This window comes from Pipra filicauda, unplaced genomic scaffold (assembly GCF_003945595.2).
Source record: "Pipra filicauda isolate LSUMZ 115617 unplaced genomic scaffold, ASM394559v2 scaffold415_size613988_pilon, whole genome shotgun sequence".
NCBI classification, from domain to species: Eukaryota; Metazoa; Chordata; class Aves; order Passeriformes; family Pipridae; genus Pipra; species Pipra filicauda.
This window is the reverse complement of record NW_024104549.1, coordinates 29477-54235: the sequence shown is the minus strand read 5'-3', so window position 1 is coordinate 54235 and position 24759 is coordinate 29477. Positions and strand designations below refer to the sequence as shown.

The window sequence follows — 24759 nt, the reverse complement described above, 5'->3', positions numbered from 1 at the left end:
CTCCGGTCCTACCAGCCACCTGACAAAGCAGAGGGCTGTGGCAATCCCTTTGATTGGGGGAAGTCAGGTTTTTTGGGGCTTGGATATCAGAAGTCACCTTCTTTAGGGCCCCACGACGAAAAGTTCCTGTTATGGATCTGCCTTTGAAAGGAACAGCCAGAAATAGACCCCTCGATTGTCCCTCTGGTCCCAACTGCCCCGGAGCAGCCCAGGGTTTATTTATTTTGCTTTCAAATGCTCTGCAGTTGTTTTGTTCCCTGCCTTTTGATGTGGGGCCTGGGTGTAGGGCTGGGATGGTAAAGCCACATTCCCAGACCTGCCACTCCCCTCGGTGCGGAGGGAAGAGGGAGCGTGGTGGGATCCAGAGGCACCTTTGCATCCAGGAGCCCTGTGGAAGCCCATGTGATTCCTCTTAGGGCACAGATCTTTACTAATCACCCCAGCAACTGCATCACATGGCCATCAGCAGGGCCTGGAGCTTAACCCTTCATGTCTCAGCACATGGAAACCCAGGATGTGCTGCTGGGAAAAGCAGAGGGATGCTCAAACATGGGGCATTTTCCCTCTGGATGGCCTCTCTTCAGATCTTCCCCTCCCCTACGCCACCAAAAGCCACTGCTGCAGGGGCTGGGTGACAAACCTGGATGCACAGACCCTGTAACATCTCCCACTCGTCTTTCCACTGCCGGGAAAGTGGGATTTTTCCTGACAGCACCATCGGTCTGTGGTGCATTTGTCACTCGTGGGACTGCTCCAAACCTGTGCCAGAGACATGGAGCTGCCCCGTGTGCATGGGAGAGCTCCCTCTTCTCTTTCCTTCTCTATCCCTGACCCTCCAGCTCCATTCCATCCTTTGCACCCCGGGCATTGCTCCCTTCACCTCCTTTCTCCCTCCTGCTAAATCCTAACCAGGCAAAAAGATATTCTCTATCATGGTGTGCAAAATGCTCTCTGCTCACCCAGCTGCCCAGGAAACCAGCATCCCTCTGCCTTTTCCCTGGCAGAAGCTATGCCATTTGCAAGGGGATGCTGTGGGTACGAGCTGTAGGAGAGCCAGGACCACAGGAGCAGCTCATCCGCCATCTGGGAATCCATCAGGAGTGGGAAACCCAGTGCAGGGATGTCCAGCAGGTGTGCAAGGCTCTGCTTGTCCAGATCCCAGTTCTAATTCCTGTTCTTCACTGGAGTCACTTTGTACCTCACTCCCAGCATCTCCTTGCAGCAGGAAGGTCTGTTCTGCATCTACCTTGGGATGTGCTGAATGTATTTAATGCCCCTGGAGCCAGTGAACCTCCTGAGCAAAAGGCACCAATCCTTTTTAAAAACACATCCAAGTGTAACAGGAAAACCAGGAAATGCAGAGACTGATCTAATGCTGAGTTTAACCTTAATTCCTGGCTTACAGGTTCAGCCATAGAACCCTAATTTAGCACAAATGAATAAAGGGCTGAGCAGGAGGGGGGTGCAGGGTATCACATTCTGCTGAATCCCTTGGGCTCAGCTTTCCCGAGTTCATTTGCTGCCCTTCCTGAATAATTACCAGTCTAGTTCTTTCTAGGTCTTTTGTTATGGGAATAAGGTACACTTTTTGTTAACAGTGCCTGTAATTAGCTACTGGAACAGCACATGGATGGACTAGGAGAGCAGGAGGCTCTCCTGACATTTCAAACACCCCTCAGGATGTCTCTTCTCAAAGGTTCTCAGGCTCTGCATGTTCCCACCAGGATCAATGGATCATCACCTTCACCACACGAGGAGGATGCTCCAATCCATGAGCAGCAAGGCACAAGAAACATCACAAGGATCACTCCATTTCTTGTCCACAGCTGGCCACCAGCTCCCCCTGAAATCCCCTTTGTGTCTGTCACAGGCAAAACCCCCTGAGGTTCCTTTTCCTGAGGCAGCTGCAGGTTTCACTTGGTGTCTCCCCAGCCCTCACTCAAACCATGGTCCTGGTGCTGCCAAGAAAGGGCTGAGCTGCTGCCCTGGCCCAGCTGGATGGGAGGGGAGCAGAGGGGAGCATTGGTGGTCCCTGCCCAAAACTACATTCCTGGACTGAGAATGTGCCACCCACTTGGCAACCACAGGCATCCTCAGCCTCTGGGTAAGGGAGGGTCCAAGCCCACACCCTGTTCATTGAAGTGTCCAAGGCCAGGTTGGACAGGGCTTGGAGCAACCTGGGATAGTGGAAGGTGTCCTTGCCCATGGCAGGGGTGGAATGAGATGAGCTTTAAGGTCCCTCCCCACCTAAACCCATCTGGGACTCCAGCAAAGGCAGCAGGACTGTCTGGAGCAGTGCTAAAGTAGAGGAATGAGATCAAAGGCTGTAATTTCATTCCCTGAGGGTGGGTGAGGGTGATGGAGGGAGGGAAGGATGGGTGGGACATAACTAATTACTCACACACCTCTCCTTGCACCCAACCCATCCCTTTGAGGCATCGGAATGTCGCTGCTGGCAAAGGAGGGGCAAGTCAGCACAGGGGCAGCCGGGAGAGGGGACAAGGAAGGAAGGAAGGAAGGGACTTTTTGATCCTCCTCAGCGCTTGAGGAGCCAACACTTTGCTGCCCTCTCCCCATCTCACCCATGGAGAGTTGTAGCTCCCCAAAAACTCACAGTGAGTTACTAAATTTCACATTTCTGTACCCTCACGGTAAAATGGATTCAGCAACATGTCAGGACATGACTGAACAACCAGAGGAGTCGAGATCTATCTCGAGTTGTGCCAGAGCAGCTTTAGGTTGGGTATTAGGAAAAAACTCTTCACCAAAAGGGTTGTCCAGCCCTGGCACAGCTGCCCAGGGCAGCGGTGGGGTCTCCATCCCTGGAGGGATTTAAAAGCTGTATGAATGTGGCACTTGGGGACAGGGGTTAGTGGTGGGGGATGGTTGGACTCGATGGCCTTAGAGGTCTTTTCCAATATAAATGATTCTGTGATTCTTCCTGCTCCAAGGGGCCAGGCTTTTATCCTCCAGGGTCCACAGGATGCTCTTTTGTGTTTTTCATGCTTTATCACCTCCTGGTTGCACGAGAGGAGCCCGGGCTGCTTAACAAACAGCAGTCCATGGAGCCCAACCCCTGCAATGAGCAGCGACATCTTCAATCAGATCAGGGGGCTCAAAGCCCCATCCCACCTGACCTTGAGTGTTTTCAGGGATGGGATATCCACCGCCTGTCTGGGCAAGCTGTGTCAGTGTCTCACCACCTTCAACATAAGAAAATTCTTCCTTTTATACAATCTAAACCTGTTCTCTTGCAGTTTAAAACCTATTGCAACAGGCACTGCCAAAGAATCACAGAATCATTTAGGTTGGAAAAGACCTCCAAGATCATTGAGTCCAACCTTTGATCAAACACCACCTTGTCAACTAGACAAGGGTGTACCAGAGGGAGGAGGGACAAGTGACTGTGCTGGACCATCCACAAATGGCCTACAAAACCTCCCAGACACTCAGCATCCTTCAAGCCTCGACATGCTTTTGGAGGCTTCAACTGCAGACTTTGGATCAAATCAAGGGTTACAAATCTGCAGGTGAGGCTGCCAAGCACAGCCTCAGCTCCCTCAGGGGAGCCCAAGGACTGTAAGAGAGCACATCCCTGGCACCCCCAGCTCCCCGTACCCCCCCATCCCACGCTGCCGTCGCCGCTCTCCAGGCAATTCCCTGCCCGTGCCCGGCACCCTGGAGAGCTGGAACCTGGTTTGAACTGGCTGTTCAATCGCACTCTGCTCTACAATTAACCAAATTAAGGTAACAAGCTCTGACATAAACCCCATTTGCTGATCTTGCCAGCTGCCAAGACTGTGGTAATTGCGCCGGGTCAGCCGGGGCCTTGCTGCGCGAGGGACTGTTTTGGGTTGAGGAGCTGCATGTTCAGACCCTTTCTTTAAAAATGTTCATTTGCTCCCCAGTCATGCCCGTTCCGGTTTTAATGGCACAGCAATCTACTCTTGCAGAAAGCATTTCATGATAATTAAGGATTTTTAACTTGCCCAAACAGCGAGGAGAGGGAACGCGGCCATGGAGAGAGCTCAGCACGAGGAGGGGGGAGAAACCCAGCCAGGGAGAAACGTGGTGTATGTACCAAAAACCCCAGAGGAGATCATCCACTCAGCTGTTCAGCCATTTCCTGAGAAAAGCAGTGAGAATTCAGTGGACTGAGTTAGAAAAACAAGAGAGAGGCAGGGGCCAGGGTTAGGAGCATCCTTGAAGGCTCAGAGCTCCCAGGAAGCACAGCTCAGTGCCCACAGGAGCTGTCTGCTCCTCTCTGCAGCCAGCTCAGCATCAGGCAGTTCTGAACAGCAGCCTTTAAACTGGGGTCCTGAAGCAGAGGTGTTTATGGTCGGGAAGACATGGCCATGACCTTGCAGAGCAGGGAGGGCATCCGAAGAGAAGCCAGAGCATCCCACTCCTCACCAACAGCTGTGGACAGGCCATGACCCTTCCCCTCTTTTCAGCTACTTCCTTCTGTTTTGTGCAAAGTGCCTCTGCTCCCAGGCCAGACAATGTGCTGTCACCTTTCCCACCTCCTCTGCATCCTGCTGATACACCAGAAACCTTTTACCCTCCTCCTCCTAAGCAAACACCTCCCAGTTTTCACAATCTGTGCTGGCAGAATGTTTGCTGATGGGAAATAAGGCAGCAGTCCCAGAAGTCCTGGAGTGATGCCTCTCCAGGAGCCAGTGAGTCCAAAGGCACTGCAGAGATCCTGGACGGACAAACAGGGTCTCTTTGACCCTTGACAAAGCATGGAAAGGCATTTCCTCCTTGTCTATCCCCATCCAGGCAGAGGAACAGCAAGGTGCAAACCCTGAACAAACCACCCAGTGGGTTTCCATCCACTTACATGAGTTTGTTTTCCCTTTTCATATCTGCACAACAGGTTCAATCCACATCCATAATAACCCGTGATTGAGACTGACAAACAGGAATGAGCCACTGGAGGGGCTAAAGGAGCCAACCAGCTCATGCAGGAGAGCCAAGAACATTTGGGGAGGGCAGATCCTCCAGCACCACAGGCGTCACTAATTTCAGCCCAGCAGTCGAAGGCTGTGGGGAAAGGATGAATTTAAAGCACAAGGAAAAGTCCATGTGGACACACAGACATGGAGACAACTGCACTGATACACCTTTGGCATGACCCAGAGACTCAGGGGAGGCAGAGAGAGGAGATCAGACAGAGCTGCAAAGCAAATACCGAAGTATTAACTGCTCTCCATTAAATGTGGGAATCCCTGCATTGCTGGGATAGCTGCACTTGGAAAAATGAGAAGCCAACGGACCCTCCCATGTCAGCTGCCCCAAAACCCACTCAGGGGCAAGCAGGGTCCCCTATGACACATCCCAGATGCCATCTGAGCTCCACCTTGATCCAGCTTTGCACCTGGCATTTCATCCAGGATACCCAGAATGAACACCCTACAATCCACAATTCCTTGGCTAAAGCAGCTTTTGGGATGTCAAAGGCACATCCCAGTTAAGGCAGCACTGAGCCTCCATCTGCAAAGTCAAACAAACAGCAGCTCACACGTCCTTAAAGCTCAATATTAAACAAACAGCTCACAGGGTCCTTAAAGCTTGATATTAAACAAACAACAGCTCAACAAACAACAGCTCACACCATCCTCAAAGCTCCACATTAAACAAACAACAGCTCACATCACCCTTAAAGGCCAAGCTTTCAGTTCAGTGATCAAAACAATCATCACAGGTCACTGACCTACTGTTTCTGTATTATGGGCTGTTGGGGTTTTTTTTAGTTTGGTTGCTTGTTTAGTTTGGGGGTTTTTTTGTTGTTATTAAATGCATTTATTTATTCTTGGACAGGCCACTTCACACTTGTACAGTGCAAAAGCCCAAACAGGCTGAACTCTACCCCTGAATCTGTAATTGCCAAAAATTTTTCTGGGCAGAGAAGGCAAGAAAAGAATTGTCTGAGCAGAACCAAAGTGCTGCTCCCCTCAAGGAGCACCTGGGCTGGGCACTGCCATCCACCTCTGGCTGGAAGAGAAATCCAGGATTAGAGAGTGAGAGGCCCATAAAATATAATTGCTGTATCAGCCCTCCAGCGTTTGACGCCTGATTCATCTCCAACATACGGTTGATGTGATTTAGAGGGGCAGGATCCTGGCAGCTTTCCCAGCTTCCCTGTCTGTGGCACAGTATTCCACCCTCCATGTGCCCCGGGAATGAGAGAGTGAGTAAGAGAGGTGCAGCAAAGCTCCCTTCAAAGCTTCCTGCTGGAAAATCCCGTCCCGGTGGCATTTTGGAATGCCCAAGAACAAGAAGCAGCACAGGCAGCTACAGGGCATGTTTTCCTGCAATCCTTGGTGCCTCAGGCCCAGTGTGCAGGGACACACTCAGAGGCTTCAGGGATGTTCTGTATCTATTGCATGTGGCTCCTGACTCCCATGAGCTGCCTGGGTGAACACCCACCTGCTCTGCCTTTGGTCTCCAAACTCCTCTCACAGCTCCACCACCAGTTGGTTCTCATATCCCAGGTTGTGTCCAGGAGCCAGTCCCTTGGGAGAGCTGGTTCCTCCAGGCACAGACAAAGGCACTGCTGCACCTGCCCTCAGCGAGCGGGGAGCAGGGCACGACTGATCGTGGAATCATGGCCTGGTTTGGGTTGGAAGGGACCTCCAAGTTCATCTGGTTCCAACCCCTGCCATGGGCAGGGACACCTTCCACTATCCCAGGTTGCTCCAAGCCCCGTTCAACCTGGCCTTGGCGGGGGGGGGGAACAAGATGGGCTTTAAGGTCCCTTCCAATGCAAACCATTATGGGATTTTATGAAAAAAACCCCACCAAATTAAACCCAAACCTCCCTGCCCAGTCTGAGCTCTCCATGGCAAATGTTTGGAGTTAAATTTGCCTACTTTGTCCTTGATTTACCCCTTGTTCTGCTGGTCTCTGAGCAGCCCAAGGAAGGGAGTCAAGGGAGGAAAATGCTGCTGTCACCACAGAGGAGCTCTGGGCACCACAGACGAGGAATTTCAGCTCAGAAATTGGCCAAGAAGAATGAAAAGGGACAATAAATAAAGGTACATTAAATCCAATAAAAATAATTCAATAAAATCGGTGTTAAATTCTAATTCCCTAAGTCCCAAATGCCCAATCCTGGGTTTTCAAGCAAAACTGCTGGTGAAGCATCACAGCAAGGGTTGCAGCAGCAGCCAGGAGCTGCCCCTCACTGCTCCAGCTGCCTGAGGGCACATAAAACACTCCAGATACCCTGGGGCATCAGAACAGAAATGAATAGGTCTGAAACATGTCTGTGTTTTGGGGTTTTTAGAATTTTTTGACATCAAAACCTTTCCTGAACTCCCTCCCATGTAAAAAGCATGAGTGTGTCCTTACAGATCAGCCCAATTTTTTTACCATGTCACATCTAGGTTAGTTTTTAAGGGAAGGTTTTAAGGTGCAGGGTGATCAGGTATGAGAAGGACATAACCACAGACCTCCTGTGTTACATCCAGTGCAGAAAACCTCCCTGAAACCTGCTGTCAAACCACCTCCAGGTCAAGAATATGGCCAAAAAATACCAAGGGGGGCTGGACAGAAGGCAAATGGTAAAATAACAGAACCAAAATAAGCCTCATTTTTATAATACTGGAGTGAAAAAATCCTGATCCTGTCTACGGTATAAGTTATCTGTATTATTTAAGTGCTGCAAACTGGTATTTAACACACCAAGTGCAGGGCACTGAAATTTTAAAACACATCTCCAGCCCCAAGAAGGCTTTTAAAAGTGTAACTTTTGTATTAATAAAATAATTTCATCCCAAGTGGGGCAGTTACGCTGAGACAACTTTCAAGCAGTTGAAAGACTGAGCAGGAAACCAATTTCCACCCTCCTTTTGAAGTGGTATGAAAGGAGTGATGGAAAACAGCTGCCCAGGGGAGATCACAAGGAAATGCTCTTTTCTGTGTGGCAATATTGCCACAGAGTTCTTTGTCTTGAGATGTTACTGCTCCTCTGAAAATCAGGAAGGAGAAAATGAGAAAAAGCCAAAAGCTGAATTGTGGGAGAGAAAATTTCTGTGAAATCAAAGAACTTTCCACATTTGAGCCAAAAATGTGGTCTTGCTCCTCTTGTCTGTTTATGGATTCTGTAAAACACAAACCAGCAATGGGACAGGAACCAGTAAAACCAGTTAATCCTCAGGGGAACACACAACCCCATCTCCCCTGGAACAGCAGCTTCAGACAAACCAGCTGGGTGAGGACTTCACTGGGATGGATTTACCCAGCTGGGGGTGGGGAGGGTCCTCTTTGTCCAAAAAAACCCATCGGAATGGGAACAGCAGGACACAAGGCCACATGGAGGAGCAGTAAAAGCATGGAAATGTGGTTCTGTACAGGACAAAGATGGAGAACAGTGCAGCGTTTTTGCAACTGAAAATGGGAATTTTCATGCTTTCCTTGAAGAAATAAAGAAGAAAAAAGACAATCTCATGATGTATCCCTGCTAAAAGCACTGGGTCACCTGGCATTATTGGAAGGAATATGGACCAAGGTGCAAAATGCAGGTGGAAGCTGAGGAAGGGCACAGGAAAGGAGCTTGTACATTCTTAAGGACTTAGCAGAGAGCCTGAACTTCCCTAAGGAGATTAATAAAATCCATGTGAGACCCCAGGCAGAATCCCAGTTGTAAAACAGGAACAAGGTGTAAACCAGCAGCCTCTGTAGATCCCAAGGATCCCACTCTGATCCAGTTTGCTTCATGTTGTGTACTCAGACTTTGTCTTCAGGTGATGTCATCAAAGAATTGCTTTTGATCTGAATATCCTTCACCCTGCCTGGAGCAGCCAGGTGGTTTAGCAGGAAACTAAACCCCATGGAATTGCCTGCACTGCGAGGTCCTGCTTGTACCTCTCCAGAGCTGAAACTATAATCAACTTCATAGGAAGTAAAATAACACAAGAGCAGAGGGTGGATGTTTTTTGTGCACAAGACAGAAATCTCTTATTGGCTACATATACAATTCAATGGAAATAGCATGGATTTACACCTGAGGAGCCAGAGCAGAAAGTGGTTCCACCTGAACAAAAGGGCAAAAGGACAGCACGGAGGGAAGGAAGGTGGTTCTGAAGATGCAAATTAAGATTATATGTGCAAACAAAGCACAGTTGTAAAGGTCTTTATGGCAAAATGTTAACAAACTAACAGAGATTTATGGTGACTTATCCTCCTAAGAGAGACAAAACAGTTCAGCAAAGCAGGCTGGGCAGTTGTGGAGGGAGGTGTATTTTGTGATAAGCCCCAAACAATGTCCCTGTTGAGTGTCAGCACCGAGCTGGAAGAAAATAAAACCTCTGACAAAGCAAGAAATTCTGCAAAGACAGCACTGGCTCCCAGGGCTGAGACAGGAATTACAGAGACCCACGAGCACACACAGACACACACACTGTGCAGAGACAGGATTCCCTGGAGATTTGATCCCCATTTAGCAAAAAAGGATTGTACTGTTTCCTAAGAAACATTTATTTCCACAAAACTAGCACCAAAAAAAGAAGCTTGTCTGTGAGGATTAACTAATCAGATGGGTTTGGAACAAACTACATCTCTGGGTTTGAGACGATTTTATGTGTGTGGGAAGCAAACAAGCGAAACCACCAAAAAATTTGCTTTATCTTCCCATTTTTATCCTCTTTTCCAGGTGCTGGCTGACAGATATGTGCCAGTGTCAGCTGAGAGCTCCAATGCCTCTGTTCCTCATGTGGTCCCTGCAGCCCTGCCCGACCCAGGTGGCCCTGGGTGACCCACGGGCTCCACCAAGTTATTCCATACCCAGAGCTGGATGAAGGGAAACATGCAGGGGCAGTTTGTGGAAGGATTAAAATGATCAGGAGTGGTTTACACATATTCTCTACACACAGGTTATTGTCTATTGGCAAAAGGCCACAACCAGCCAGAATCAGGAAGATTTCTGAGCGCAACAGCACCAAAATCTTCATTCCCTGTAGACTTCCCTGCAATCCCAAAGGGAGAGGCCACAGTGACTGTAAAAGTCAGAAAGACCTTGAGTCATGCTGGGTTCCATTAGTATGAAATCAAGCCTAAACTGTGACAGAAATACAAAATCTCCCAAATAAAGTGCAAAACCCCAGCAAAGCACGAGCTGGAAATGCCCCCCAAGCACAGCGGAGAACAAGAATGGTTTGTAAAGCCCTTCTGCTGCCTCTGGAATGCTCAGGGTGGGACTGCTGGGCTTTCTCCCTAATTCTGTTGTGAGTCCACAGCACTTCCCCAAGGAAAAGGAGCAGCACTCACCCTTTGCCAGCTGCACGAAGCCGAGGATGATGATGAGGGCCAGCGCCAGCAGCTTCGCCGCAGCAAAGGCGTCCTGGACACGGGTGGCAGCTTTGACACTGTAGCAGTTCACGGCTGTGAGCAGCACTGGGGACACACAGGGACACACATCAGCACCAGGGAAACACTTAACATGCAAGACAAATTATGACAAATTTTTAGATTGGATATACAGAAGGAATTCTTGGCTGTGAGGGTGGTGAGGCCCTGGCACAGGTTGCCCAGAGAGGCTGTGGCTGCCCCATCCCTGGAAGTGTTCCAGGCCAGGTTGGAGAAACCTGGTCTAGTGGAAGGGGTCCCTGCCCACGGCATGGGTTACAAGAAGATGATCTATAAGGTCCCTTCTAAGCTAAACCGTTCTGTGATTTGCTTTTTGCTAAAACTTAACCAACCAGAGAGTCTTCCTAAAAAAGAAACTACTCCAGAGCCAGGCTCTGCAGCCTCACACTTTGCAATTCTATACTTCATTTTATCAATAGGCGATTTGAATAATGTACATAGTCCTTGTGACAAGAACAGCCCTGAATTGAAGAATACACTTCTGAGAGCATATAAATAAAAGGACCCTAATATCACCCTAAAGCTATCGAGGTCAGACCATGCTTCCCCTGCCTGGATGTGAAGGAGGAGCTGTCCCCGTTGTGACACTCTGGGATACAACACAAACAACACCAACAACACCAACAACATCTGCAGGTCAGTGGGGCAGGTGGGAAGAGAAGCTGGATCTGTGGAAATCCTCATCCTCTGCTCGACCAGCAGTGCCAGGGATGGCTGTGCAGGGTTTGGAGATGCTTCCTACCCCCAATATTCCATACAAGAGCATTCAGTACAAGAGCCATTTCAACACAAGAGCATTCAAAGTCTGGAGAAGTGAAAGAGCTGGATGTCTTCACAAAGCAAACCCCATGATCCACTACATCCTACAAGTGAGAAGTAAACAAGGAATTTGAGATTGTTTTGTAACGTGCCCTTCAAGCCCCTTGGGGAGTGTGGGTGAGACCAAAAGGTCCCAGAGCTGTTTTTGGGGAGGGACCAGCTGGGCTCTGGCTGAGCTGCTCTGGCTCATGGCCAAGGGCAGGAGGAGGATCTGTGTCCAGACCTGCCATACCTCTGTCCCCATCCCTGTCCCAGGGTGCCTCCACCCCACACTGCTCCTGAGAGATACGGAGCAGCTACAGTCACCCCATGCCCAGGTTTGGCAGCTTTTCAGCACCCAGAGCAGCCCAGCACTATCTGTGGGCTGCAGGGTCACAGCTTCTCACCACCAGAGAGATTGGGACACATCTGCCTCCAGCAGGGACGTTGTCAGATAACAGGGAAGGAGAAAATAAAGTTTAGGCAGGTCAACTTATGTCTGTGCCATGGAGGGAGAGATGAAAGCACAGCACAGCTCACGGTTCTCCTACTAAAAGCACCTCTAGTGAATCCTAACAGGGAGGGAGCCGGGGATCCAGGATTCCCTTCGACCAGCGATTATGCTAAAAATAAATCTCCCCTTGTTTACAGAGGGATATTTAAAGGATGAGCTCAGGCAGCTAAAAGCTTCTCCCGTGGGTGAGGACAGCCCTGAGAGGTGTGAGTGACATTCCCTTCCCATTTAGGTATTCTGTGTCCAGGACAATGGATGCTTTGGCCTCCACTGAAATACTGATTTTTGGGGCTGTTTTTCACGTTTTAGTTTTGTACAGACTCCTCCAGACAGATTGTGGGTGAGTGGTGGTGAAAATAAAAGGCAAAAGCTTCCTGCACAATCCGAGTTTCTGTATCCAGCCCTAAAACCTCACCAGTGCCAGATAAACAGGCTCCCTGAAAATAAAACACTTAGGATTAGAGACTGAAGAAGGCTGAGGACTTCTGCCACTGCCCTGAGTCAGAGCCCTGCCAGTCACAGCCCCTCTGCTTTGCTTTGCTTTTCCCACTATGCAATAATGATAATATTTGTCTTTCCTAAAGGAGCGTGGGGGAGTTACTCCACTTAAATGCTTTCAACACATAGGAAGGGCTGAAATAAACCTCAGTCTCTCCCGTCAGGAAGAATCCCACAGAAAAAGAAAAAACAACCAAACCAGGATAAGAACTTATTCAGTAAAAACTCCAGGATGAATTCCAGTGGCTGCTCAGCTTCTGAGGAGAGCAGAGGGCTGGGATTTCTTAAAGCAGCAAGTTTGATTCCTTTGATCTGAGATATTGCCCTGCCACGCAGGGGCTCCTCCTGGCACCGCTCCCTCACCTCGGATGAACCGCTCCCAGGAAAACTGCACAGCAACGGCTTTACTCTAAATCAGGGCAGTGATACAGCACAGGCAGAGATCAGCCTGCACTGCCCTAATTCCGGCAGCATCTTCCCTACGGCTCCAGCTACCAGCCCCTGGCAGGCGCCAGCCAGGGAGACCTTTGGAGTGCCCCACTCAGGCCAGGAATCATTCTAGGAATAAGGATTTCAGCATGACCTGACATGACACAGCTTGGCTGATCCACCAGCCCCTCTCCAAAGGCTTTACATAATTGGGATAATAAGAGCTAGAAAGCTGCAGGGATGGCAGATGTAGCGGGGGGGGCTGAATCTTAGGATGGTTTGGGTTCGGAGGGACCTTAAATATACAGTTCCACCCCCTGCCAGGGGCAGGGACACCTTCCACTAGCCCAGGTTGCTCCAAGCCCTGTCCAACCTGGCCTTGGACACTTCCAGGGATGGGGCAACCACAGCTTCTCTGGGCAACCTGTGCCAGGACCACACCACCCTCATTGTAACAAATTTCTTCCTTACGTCCCATCTAAATCCCATTCCTTATTTACAGATCACTCTGGCACAAGTGGGAGAGATCCTGTTGTTTCACTGCTGTAGAACGTGCTCACCAGGTGCTCTTCAACCCTTCACCTGCTCCAGCCTTCATTCCTTATCTTCATTCCAAGGTAACTCAAGCTACAGGGGAAGCCAGAAGCTTTCAAAGAGACATTTGGCTTTTTAAAGACAACAGCAGGTCTGGCTTCAATATTTACTCTGTCCTAGCAGACCCTGCTGCCTTCAGGCACGTCACTGAACCTGCTCCACTGGCCCTCACCTGCACAGCCAGGTAATTCCCATTACTGATAGGAACAAGGACAAACTGACTAATCCAACACTGGGCCCAGGACTTTAGCCCCCACCAGTTCACATTTTACAGCTGTATTCCTTTGAACTGGCATTCCAAGATCCCTCCCAGAAACACAATTCCTAGATGACAACAGGAATAAATGCCTACAAAGCAGACACAGCAAGGGATTGTGACAATCCTATCTAGAAGAAGTCCATGACAAACACACTGCATGGAACAACAGCTCCTGTGGCGTTCTGCCCAAAGCAAACAGCGGGAATGGAGCCCTGACACAGGTAAACCTGGGCCTGGCACTTATGATGCAACAGTCTTGGCAATATTCCTACAGGAAAAGGCAGGGCTGCAGCTTTTCCTGGATGATGGAGTGTGGACATGGACTGGGCATAGAGTAAAGACAGTGCTCAGGGAGGCTTTGTCGGGGAAAAAAAAAAAAATCAAACAAACAAGCAGCTGAGCCACAACTCTGCATCATCCTCACTCACAGGGAAAAGGATCCAACTCCATGCCCTGGTGGGGCAACAGGAGCTCAGTCCAAGATCTTCAGCAGCTTTTCAGGTGAAAAGTCTCTGGAATGAGTGTAGGAATCCCTGAGGTATTAGAATTTGTGCTGCCTGTGGGGTTACACCCCTTGGGAGCCCTGCACATGTCACCTGGGTCCTTTATGTCACCTCCTACAGGTTTCCCTGCTCCTGACCTGTAGTACTGCCTTGTATTCCCAAGTACACCTCTGTAACATGGATAAATGAGTGGAAGGAGCTGCTTTAAAGGAGTAAACTCAATAATTTGCTGCAAGTTGCCCACGGATTCCTGTTCGTGGTGTTACAGGACAGAGCAAAAATGCACAGTAGGGTGAGGAGCTTGTGGAAAATAAGGGGAAGAATGAAGGGAAATTCTCATCCTCAGCTTCCCCAGCAGGAAAACAGGGACTGTAAGTTGTTCTATCATGCACGACCCCTGCTTGTAACTCACATTTCCAAAGTGCTTGGCCCTTGGAAGTGTAAGATGATGCTTTCATTTACCATCTGCCACTGGATGATGCTGATTGTCTCCCAGATTACAATTACTTCCAGAACATTTCCAGCTCCTCTCCATTCCCCATTCTCCCCAGCTCCCTTCACTCCTTATGAAGTTCAGATGATACACAAGGAGTTTTTTCTCCTACCAGTGATGGTACAACCAGGTTTCAGGCAGAGACAAGACAAGCTGAGCCTGTGGCCACCAAGGAACAAACCCCAGGCACAGAACAGTCCGTGGGCTTTAGGGAACTGCTGCCTCAGCTCGCCAGAGGCTGGAATTGAAAATAAAGAGTTACTCCACACAGGACAAACCAGGAATTATGTGACTACAGTGCTTTAAACCCATAGGAAAATCAATTCACTAAGGCAAAAAAACCTCCCACCAATTTTATATCCTGGTGGCTGTGATGCCACAGTGTCTCCCAAAAGTCTCAGGTGACTATTTCTAACAGCACAATCCAACATGAGACATGCAAGGACACGGGCAGAAAATGGTTCAGAAAATTTCAGCTTGATAGGTATCAATTGAAGCCTCGTGCCCTGCGAGGTGGTGAAGAGAAAAAGCAGAAGGAAAAACTTTGGAGATCTTTCTTCAAAGACAAATCCCTGGAGAAATTTAACACCCAGGGCAATCAGTCTGGAGCAGGGAAAGGTCTGACGGCACATGAGGCTGCTGGAAAGGAGCACTTGGCCCCAGAGCAAATGTGTCTATATTAAAATCGACTTATAATAATCAACATACCTGGCAATGGGTCAGAGTTTCCTTTTTATTTCTCTTCCCAAAACAGGAATCAGGGAATGAGGCATCAACGAATGAGAGGAGAAAGCAAAGGCTGCCCAGCCACTGGAGTTTAAGGAAAGGGATCCCCTATAAATCCACCCCCTGAGACCACAAGTTCTGGGTGTCTCCAACAAATGGCCCCAGACACCCTGTAAGTGTCACAGCTCCATCTCTCCTCTGCCTTTCAGTTCCAGGGAGCTGGGAGACACAGAAGCTTGTGCAAGACGGGACAAGGCTGGAATGTCACCCTGTGATCCCAGAAGTATCCACCCCCTCAGGTGCCCAGAATTCTGCAAGAATAAATTGCCAAGCACTTCCCTGCCATCTCTCTCTTGAGCTGTGCCAGCCAGTGCAGCAGAGCCAGGGCCAAGAGGCAGCTTCAGGGGCTGGAATTTCACCATTTCCAGATACTGCAGAGGCTGGATCCCAAATCTATATAACCCACCCATTGCTGTGGTACCAACATCCCATAACGACAGTGGTACACTTTATTCTAACTGTGTGGCACATGCAAACTACAAAGAATGTATCACTGTAAGGGGAGCTGACTCCTAACTAGAGGTAGGAGTTACTATTTTGTCTCCTTAGGAAGAAGCTTGTGATTTACTGCCAAAGTTTCCACGTGACATGATGCAGCAATTCCACAAAAAAGGTCATTTTACCACAGGAAGACAAACAAAATATAGAGAGAAAAGTGAGGGAGAAAGAGGGTTTCCATATTTCTTCTTTTCCCAGCAAATTAACTATCACAAGCTAAACATCTCCACCACGGCCACCTTTTAGAAGTATCTTCCTAACAGTGACCAACGCTTACTAAGTATTAATACTTACTAATACATTAATTTAATATTACAAATTAAGTATTACTAATATGTACATTAAGCCCCAAAGACACATCATCATCCTGGCCAAACTGGACCTGCAAAACCCATCTTACCTGGCCCACCATGAGGTTACACTTCCACAGAAGCACCTTTCCACAGTTGTACTGAATTAGATCCCACAAATTCACAGGAAGGTGGCTGAAATACTGCACTCAGTGCTAAATCCTGGATCATGAGCTTCCTCATGAAAAATTCCAAGCAGGTTTTAGGCTGAGTCAAGTCACCTGTGCCATGCAGGGGGTCAGAATTCAGCTCTGCACCCTGGCTGGAAAAAACTGCTTCCTCATCCATTGGATTTGATCTACTGGTCACATCTGACATGGGACTATGAGACTCTTGGAATGCTGAAAACAAGTGATTTTGCTCTGAATGACACTGACCATGAAAAAACCTTCCCAATTTGTTCATGCCAGAAGGGAAAGACTCTGAAGGATCTCAGTAATAACATAAATCATCCAAATACAATAAAACTTAATGGGACACTTGTTGTGAAAGCCAAGAGGTGCTGTAAGTGCAGTGGTTGCTGTGTTTCAAGAGTCCTCCAAGCCTTCATTGATTTCAGGAGGGTCCTGCGAGTGTCAGAGCCTGTTTTGATTAACGCTGCTCTAATTAAATGCAGATTAAAAAGGCAAGCTCAGCCTTGCAGCATTTGCCATCCAGCAAGGATTCTACAGACCCTTTCCCTCCACTCTGATCAAGCAAGGGCCTATTTATTGATGCAGCTTTAGTCACTTAATCCACCTTTCTGGAGGAGAGAAAAATAAATCTTCAAAGCTTCACACGCGGCTTGTCCTGGCAGATTAATTAAAAGTAGAGATGCTGCAGAATAAACCCCTCTGAGACAGACAGGGAAGGGATGGGAAGAGAAGGGAAGGGATATTATTTTGTGTTTGGCCTGCTTACCAGCTGATACTTGATGAGGTGAAAATCCACCTCTTCACTTCAAACACCTGGGCAAAGAGCTGAGCTTGGCAGATTTGAAGTGAAACCTTAATGCCAAATAAAGATGTTCCTGCTTTCAACATCTGTGACTTCTGGGGGAGATGCTGACACTGAACCTTCACTTATGGCCACAGCTGTGACTTGGCAAGAGGTCAGGGGTGTGTTTGTACCCTTCTGCCAGAGCCTGGCTTTGATTCCCTTCTCCTCTAACTCACAAGTTACTCAGAGGGGTGTCAGGCACTTCCACATGACATGTGCTATTAGACATGACTCAGCTCTGCTCTGGCTGCTACTAATTCTTTCTCTGTTTGGCTGTTCAAAACAAAAGAGACAAATGAGGAATTCATCATCATTTCCACGGAATTCCACACTTGCAGGAGGAGTGCCCAAAATAATATTTCAGAAGCAGCAAAGAAAGTCTAAATAAATTTTGAAGAAGATTAAAATACTGTGGCTTTGGAGGCAGCAGATACTGCTGTGCTGGGGTTAGTAGTGCCAGATTTGCACATATAATTAACGAGTGAGAAAAGAATTCAGCAGCAAACAATCAAACTGCTGATTTGACGCTGCAGATCAAGAATAAAATTATATGCAACAGATTATCCCGAGCTGGAAGGGACCCACAAGAAACATCAAGTCCAACTCCTGGTTTCTCAGGCTTCTGGGAAGCAGATTATATTGTCAAGAAATGGGTAAATTATGGAACAGCAGCATTATCTCTTGCCTCCCTTATCCACAGGGAATTAATTTACTCCTCACAATACATGGGAAGGCACTTCTGTGCAAGCAGGAAATCTGCAAAATAACGTGGAAAAAAGGAATAGCCATGGGCTCTTGAACTGGGCAATTTGAAACTCTGCATCCTTGAGCCACCTCTAGAACACACATGGTGTGCTGGGCTGTGATTTTTAAGGATTTTTGTTAAGATTTATCAGTTGAATTTAAGAAATGTTAACACAAGTGGCAGCTGTGAAAGAGAACCTGACCCACGTGCACCCGAGACAGAGAGCGCGGAATCCTCCGTAGTTTAAATCTTTGCCATGTACAATGTTGATATTGTACAGCAAATATGCAAAGTCAGGACCTAATGGCTGTCCCTCATCAGCTATAGAAGCGGTAAAACTGCTTTAGATGAGATCAGATTTGGGTGGATTCAACTTATTGTTGGGTTTTCATGCACAAACTCTGTTTCATGGACTTTAAGTTTTTCTGCTCCTCTTGGCTACACGGCGGACTTTGTGCTTGTTGTCCCTTGGCATTTACTGTTATGATTTATCAGCTCTAAAAATATCAGCCATACAATCTCACAGGTAAAAGAAGATGCTGAAGTTTCTAAGAATTATCAATAATCTGCAGCCTGACAAGCATTCAGCCAAATTGCTACCCAAATTCCCACACCCAAGGAGCACTGGCTGGTTCGTGGTGAACACAAACGAACCAGGCTGATGATGGAACAGCTTGGCCCACCTTGCTACAGGAAGACTTCCCTGTAGTGAATTCCCACCCTTTATTTGGCAAACTAACAAGCATTCATGGTGTCTCATGAAAGAAGTCTTGCACACCAACTGTGTGTAGATTACAATCTTCATAGCAAAAAACACCTATTTGTAGGTAAATTCCACTCACCACCCACCTTGTTTTCCTCGGCACCTTCAGGAGAAGGCAATTCCCTATTCCGACCACTTTTTTTTCTTTCATTCAAGACTGTGATTTGGACTCTCTTAATGCATTAATACAGTCTCTGGACTTCATTGTGGCAAATACCAAACAGCACATTATTTATCCAACTGTTTCAACACCAGTAAAGGGGAAACAAATAACTTCTGTTATTTCTCCTCTTACTAGAAAGCGTGCAGCAACTGCATTTCATGTTGAGATACAAACTTTGCAAGGGATAGAGCTGGGATTGCTCTAGAAAGCTGGATTCTGGATACTGAATTCCAGCCCCCAGTCCCAAATTCCTCTATTGTCTCCTAAACTGCTCTTTCCTTTTTTGAGATAACTCATTAATGTATGTGCTACAGCATATGCACAAATAGGTCATTTTTTCTACTCTATTGCTTTTGAAAAGAAATAAGTATCTCCCTGGGTAGTTGTTTGGAACAACCATGAAACAAAGCTGCTTGTTAGTCCACACAAGTGTTGTGTGGCTGTTGAGTCCTTGGAGCAGATTTACTTCATTTATTGTTCCTAGCCCATGATGTGGTTTTGGCAGCAGAGAGTTGAAAAGCTAATTCCAAAAAATCAAAGTTACCAAAGCTGACTTGCTGAAGGCGATGCAGGATGAACTAACCTTTTGTAGCAAAGGAGACAACCCCAAATTTGACCCAAAGCATAAACAAAACAGGAGCCAGCGGTGTGGGGGGAGTGGAGTTTAAAGGAGGAACACATGGAACTGATGGAGATTTGGAGAACTCAAAACTCTTTCCTTGGCATTTCAAGATAAAGGTTCAAGAACAAATTCTGCTTCAGGGAAACTCCTCATTGCCAGCAAAGGAAAGCTGGAGACATTTATTGGAGAAGCAGGAACGGGAATGAGACCTGGCTTCAAGAAGTTGGATGCTGCAATCCACCCTGTCAGGGAACAGATCTCACCATGGGCAAGTCTAGTTAACCCCTGCTTTGGGGTTTGACCAATAAAATGTGAAAAGACACCTCCTCCTACCTGTTTTGGGAATGATCCCTCAGATTAAAAGGTACTTATTATTGGAAACATGTTCTCAAAGGCTTTGGCAACTCCAACATGTGCTTGCACAGCAAAACTTTGCCATAAGGCAGTAAGAAAGCCTCTAATCAATGCCCTAATTCCTTGGCTTTTCAGAAAGGAACGGGAATGCCACGTCCATCCGTGCCATGCTCCTCTGGGTCCCTGAGGAAACCACAGTGCAGACTGGCAGGAAAGCTCTAAAACCACATTTGCAAAAGGCAAGGCACCCACAAGCAGAACTATTTCCTAACCCTGGTGCAGCTTTCTTAGTTGAATAATTATATTTCCTTAATATGTGCCCTACACTTGGTGAAAAACTTGGATGCAAATCCACATGCCTATCTATGTACCCTTACATTCCTAAAAACTGATGTGAGGACTGAGGAGGTTTTAATCTTGCCCAGAGAAAGTACAACTCACTGCCCTGCCTGTTATTAATGCTATTATTACTAACTAGCCATATAATTTACCTCCCAAAGCCTCGGTCAGTGTGGGTATAAAGATATTTACAGACAATATATCTTCCCATAACGACCATGTGCTGCAGCTTTTGGATGCCTGGGATCCTCAGAGGGGGAAGGAATCTAACACAATCCCCTTGGAAAGGGCAGCATGAACAACCAATCTTCTCTTCACAACTTCAAAGTGCAGAAAGAAAAAGATCACCTGGCTGTGATTTTGTACAGTGAATAAATGCTTTACAAAGCCCTTCCAAAAATTACATCCTTTCCCAACATACACCTTTATAAAGGCACAAGAAGACCAGTGGAGCGGAACAGATTGAATGGGAAATGAGGAGGGAAGGGCAGAAAATGGTCCTGTATTTAAAGGATGAGGAATTTGGATGGGGTGACTTTGCATTCACCAGAGGAATGGAAAATGGGGCTTGAGCAGCACAACTGCAGACTCCAAACACCAGTGTCGTGACAAAAACTGCAGCAAGGAGAGAGATCTGTGTGCCCTGAATTCATCACAGCGTGACTGAACTTCTCTGCAAGGCAACGCCTCGTGAGACAGAATGTTTGCTAGCCAAAAAATCCCCATAAAACCAGGTTCTGAGCATGGTATCAGCGCACACACAGCCCAGAAACAGCTCATCTCCCAACTGGTGCTGAAACCAGCCAAGCACTGAGCACAGGCCACGTTCAGCACCAGTTGCTTGTGACAGATAATTTCCCAAGTGCTCCTTATCCCCACCTCTATCTGCACATCAACGCCCATCCCAGGCACCGCAGCACTGCAGGGCACCAGGAGATTTTACCCTGCCCAAACACAGTCCTGAGGCAGAGCATGAGAAATCCTATTCCAGCTCCCAGCAAAAATGCACCCTGTATTTACTGCACACTGCATTCAGAGAGGCTCATTAACCTGCAACTGGCATTTGGGGAATTTCTCGCTACATTTATTTGGGATGGGGCCACATTTCCTACTGCTGCCATTCAAAACAGCCAGAAAAACTCGGTATGCACAGCAAAGGAGAAATGGGGCATCTCCTCCAAAGTGATGCATGAGCACACGTTTTGGGGAAGGTGATGGTGAATGAGGAGCCACGTGTAGCAGGACAGCAGAGACCCAGAAAGGGTCACAGAATCATGGAATTGTTTGGGTTGGAAGGGAATTTAAAGATCAGTGATGATCTTTACCAGATCATCCCGGTCCCATGGGCAGGGACACCTTCCACTAGACCAGGTTGCTCCACGCCCCGTCCAACCTGGCCTTGGACACTTCTAGGGATGGGGCAGCCACAGCTTCTCTGGGCAACCTGTGCCAGGGCTTCACCACCCTCGCAGGGAAGAATTTCTCCCCAGTATCCCACCTAACCGTGCCGTCTGTCATTTTAAAGCCAGTAAAGGATCTCTTCCCTTGAATGTTTCCAGGGATGGGGCAGCCACGTCTTCACTGGGCAACCTGTGCCAGGGACTCACCACCCTTACAGGGCAGGATTTCTTCCCAGTATCCAACCTAACCCTACTCCCTGTCAGTTCAAAGCCATTAAATGATACTCACGGACACATAAACAGGCTACCAGCTTGGCAGCCTGGTCGGGCACGGGGCAGGTGGGGAAGATGGGCTTGAGCAGGTACGTGGCAAAGACCAGAGCCACGATGTACTGCGAGGAGGGCCGGATGATAAGCAGCTCTATCCAGAGCTTGAGGAAGGCGGGCAGGGAGCCGTACACCTCCAGCATGTAGGCGTAGTCCCCGCCGGACTTGGTGATGGTGGTGCCCAGCTCCGCGTAGCACAAGGCGCCCACGATGGAGAACGCCCCGCACGCCGCCCAGACCACCAGCGACAGCCCCGGCGAGCCGGCCTCCCGCAGCACGCCCGTGGGGGTGACGAAGATGCCGGAGCCGATGATGGTGCCCACGATGATGGCCACGCCGTTGAGCAGCGTGATGGAGCGCTGCAGGGTCACCCCTTCCCCGGAGCCGCACGGCGAGGGCGAGCGGGCGCAGCCGTTCTCCTGCGCCCCTCCGCCCGCCGCCCCCAGCATCTTCTCCATCGCCTGCTTGTCCTCATCCTGCGCCAGCGAGGCGGCCGAGCCCGCCGGGCTCCTCTTCTTCACGGCATTGTCGCCGGGGCCGCCGCCGCTGCCCGACATGGTGGCGGAGCGGGGCGGGCGCGGAGCGGCTCTGCCGCCACCATCGGCCGCCCCTTTTGTTCCGGCGGCGGTGGGCGGCGAGCGGCGGCGGGGCCGGGCTCCTTTCCGGGGGGAGGAGAGGACGAGGAGGAGGAGGAGGAGGAGAGGAGGAGGAAGGAGGGTGGTGCAGCGCCCCGGGATGGCGCGGTGGCCGCTGGGCAGCGGCTGTGCCCGCTCCGTACGGGGGGCACTCGCTCCTGCCCGGGGGTCTCCGCTTCTTACCGGCGGTGCCCGCTCTGGTACCGGGGGTACCTGCTCCGTTCCGGCCGTAACTGCTCCTTACCGGGGGTTCCCGCTCCTACCGGCGCATCTCTCTCATGCCCACCCCCTCCGACCTTCCCTTGCCCCAAGAGGGGACAGGGGAAGCGAAGCGGCCACCCCACATCTCTGCCCCCGGGTACAGGGGGTCCGCAGGGGAGGTGTGTTCTCCTGCCTGCACGGGCTGTGTGTTCCTCAAGAGGAGAATAGATCCCTGTGTGTCTAAACCTGCAGTTCAGCACAACCTGTGTCTCCCAGCTCCCCCCAGTCCCATCTTGCTCTGCTCTTCTATCCACCTGCCACCCAAGTCCCCGGTGCTGCATCACCTGCATCTCTGCAGAGGCGCTGCAGGAACCTGCCTGTCATGGCAGATGCAAAAATCACACACACAAAAAAAAATTATTTGCCAATCTGAAATCTGCCATGTTGGATGCCAAAATCACAAAAAAGAAAATTAATTGACAATCTGAAATCTGACTGCCATGTTGGATGCCAAAATCACGAAAAAAAAAAAATTACCTGACAATCTGAAATCTGACTGCCATGTGGGATGCCAAAACCACCAAAAAAGCTTGTTTGGAAACCAAAAATATAAAATAATTCACCAATCTGGCAGCATGCAGGCAAAATGGGCAGGCATAAGTTTTGCATCCAAGGAGGCTCACTCGGATACTACAATAAGGCCAAAGGAGCCAGTTTTTTACCAAATTCAGATTCCCTCTTGCCCTTTTAGGATAGGAGAGGAGCTCTGAACCTGGAAGCTCTGATTCCCAACAACACTCCTTCTCACTGAGAGGTGGAAGTGGTACCTCTGAGCAGCTGTTTCTCAGCAGGGGTTAGTTGGTGTCACACAAGAAGTCGTGCCCAAGCTCCAAAACTCAAAGTTGTCCATCCTCCTGGACCATCCTCCTCTGTGCATGTTTCAGACAGTGGGTGGATCAGGTGGTTTTCTCCAAGATACCTCACAGATGGGAATTCTGGGGAAAGATGTGACATTTCAGTAACATTTTCAGGTACCTCACACTGGTAACTGCCATCACCACTACTTCCAACCATTCCAGGAATTCTGAGCAGCCTAATCCTGGGAGCACTAATCCGAACCTGACATCTAGTGGCTGCTCAGCCCAAGGGCTCAACAATCTGCTGCTGGGTTTATATAAACATCCACATTTAGAAAGAAAGCTTAGAAAAAAATTACCTTGGCACCAAGCATGTTCTTCCAGTTTTCAACTAGAAATGGGAACCTGAAGGGATTGAAAAGACTATGACAGTTAATTAAACAGGAAAACATATCAGAATTTTTCTGTAACCCTAAAAGCCTTTCTTTAGTCTACCAGCTTAACATTATAGACTCTCTGGCTGTAACCTAAAGCAATTGTTACTGCATTTAATGCTTTACGCTGGGTAAAATTTTCACAGGACCATGAAATCAGGTAGTTACAACTTAAGGAATTGTCTCTGTGTTGACCTCGTTACACTGGACTCAGCAGACAGGATTGGGATAGAAGTAAAATATATCCTTCAGGTGTTTCCAGATGAATGCTGCAATTTAGGTCTGTATTTGGGTGAAGAGAATCATTCATGGATGGATTTACTCCACCAGTTCTCTAAGCCAAGCTCTTACCTCAAGGCAAATAAACTAACTGGAATCAGAATATCCTGAGCTGGGAGGGACCCACTCAGATCAAGTCCAACTCCTGGCCCTGCACAGGACAATCCCAACAATCCCTCTGTGACCTGCTTAATGACTGTGGAATTTTACACCTGACATTAACCTAATGCCCAGAAATTTCCATTGACTTTCACAAGAATGGGATGGAGTAACCTTCTTCTCTCTAGTTCTTCCAAAAGGGAATTTCTGAATAGAATGTGGAAGTCCCAGGATCCAGAGGCAGTGGAGTAGCAGCCACTGAACTGCCCTTATTTCAAGTCAACCACATACTTGACTCTCTTGCAAATTAATTCATCGGAGTTAATTCTGCAACTGTTTCTCCATTTGTATTCCTGAGAAAATCCTGGCTTTGCCAGTGTGTTCCCAGAGTGCTTTATATCTTCAAAGTACTTCCCAAATGCCAAGTGTTATTATCAGAACATTAACTCTCCTCAGGCCCCCAAGTTATT

General features: G+C 48.5%; 1 protein-coding gene across 1 annotated transcript in view; it reads right to left on the bottom strand.

Annotated features, from left to right (window-relative positions):
• Window positions 1–22557, bottom strand: part of SLC7A5 (solute carrier family 7 member 5) — a 31998-nt gene extending 9441 nt beyond the window's left edge. Inside the window, exons 1-2 of the mRNA XM_027737882.2 lie at window positions 21747–22557; window positions 10273–10398 (exon numbers count right to left, since the gene is read on the bottom strand). Coding sequence (XP_027593683.1) covers window positions 10273–10398; window positions 21747–22341 — 721 coding nt within the window. The 5' untranslated portion in view covers window positions 22342–22557. The remainder of the gene's footprint in view (window positions 1–10272; window positions 10399–21746) is intronic.
• Between the last annotated feature and the right edge of the window lie 2202 nt (window positions 22558–24759).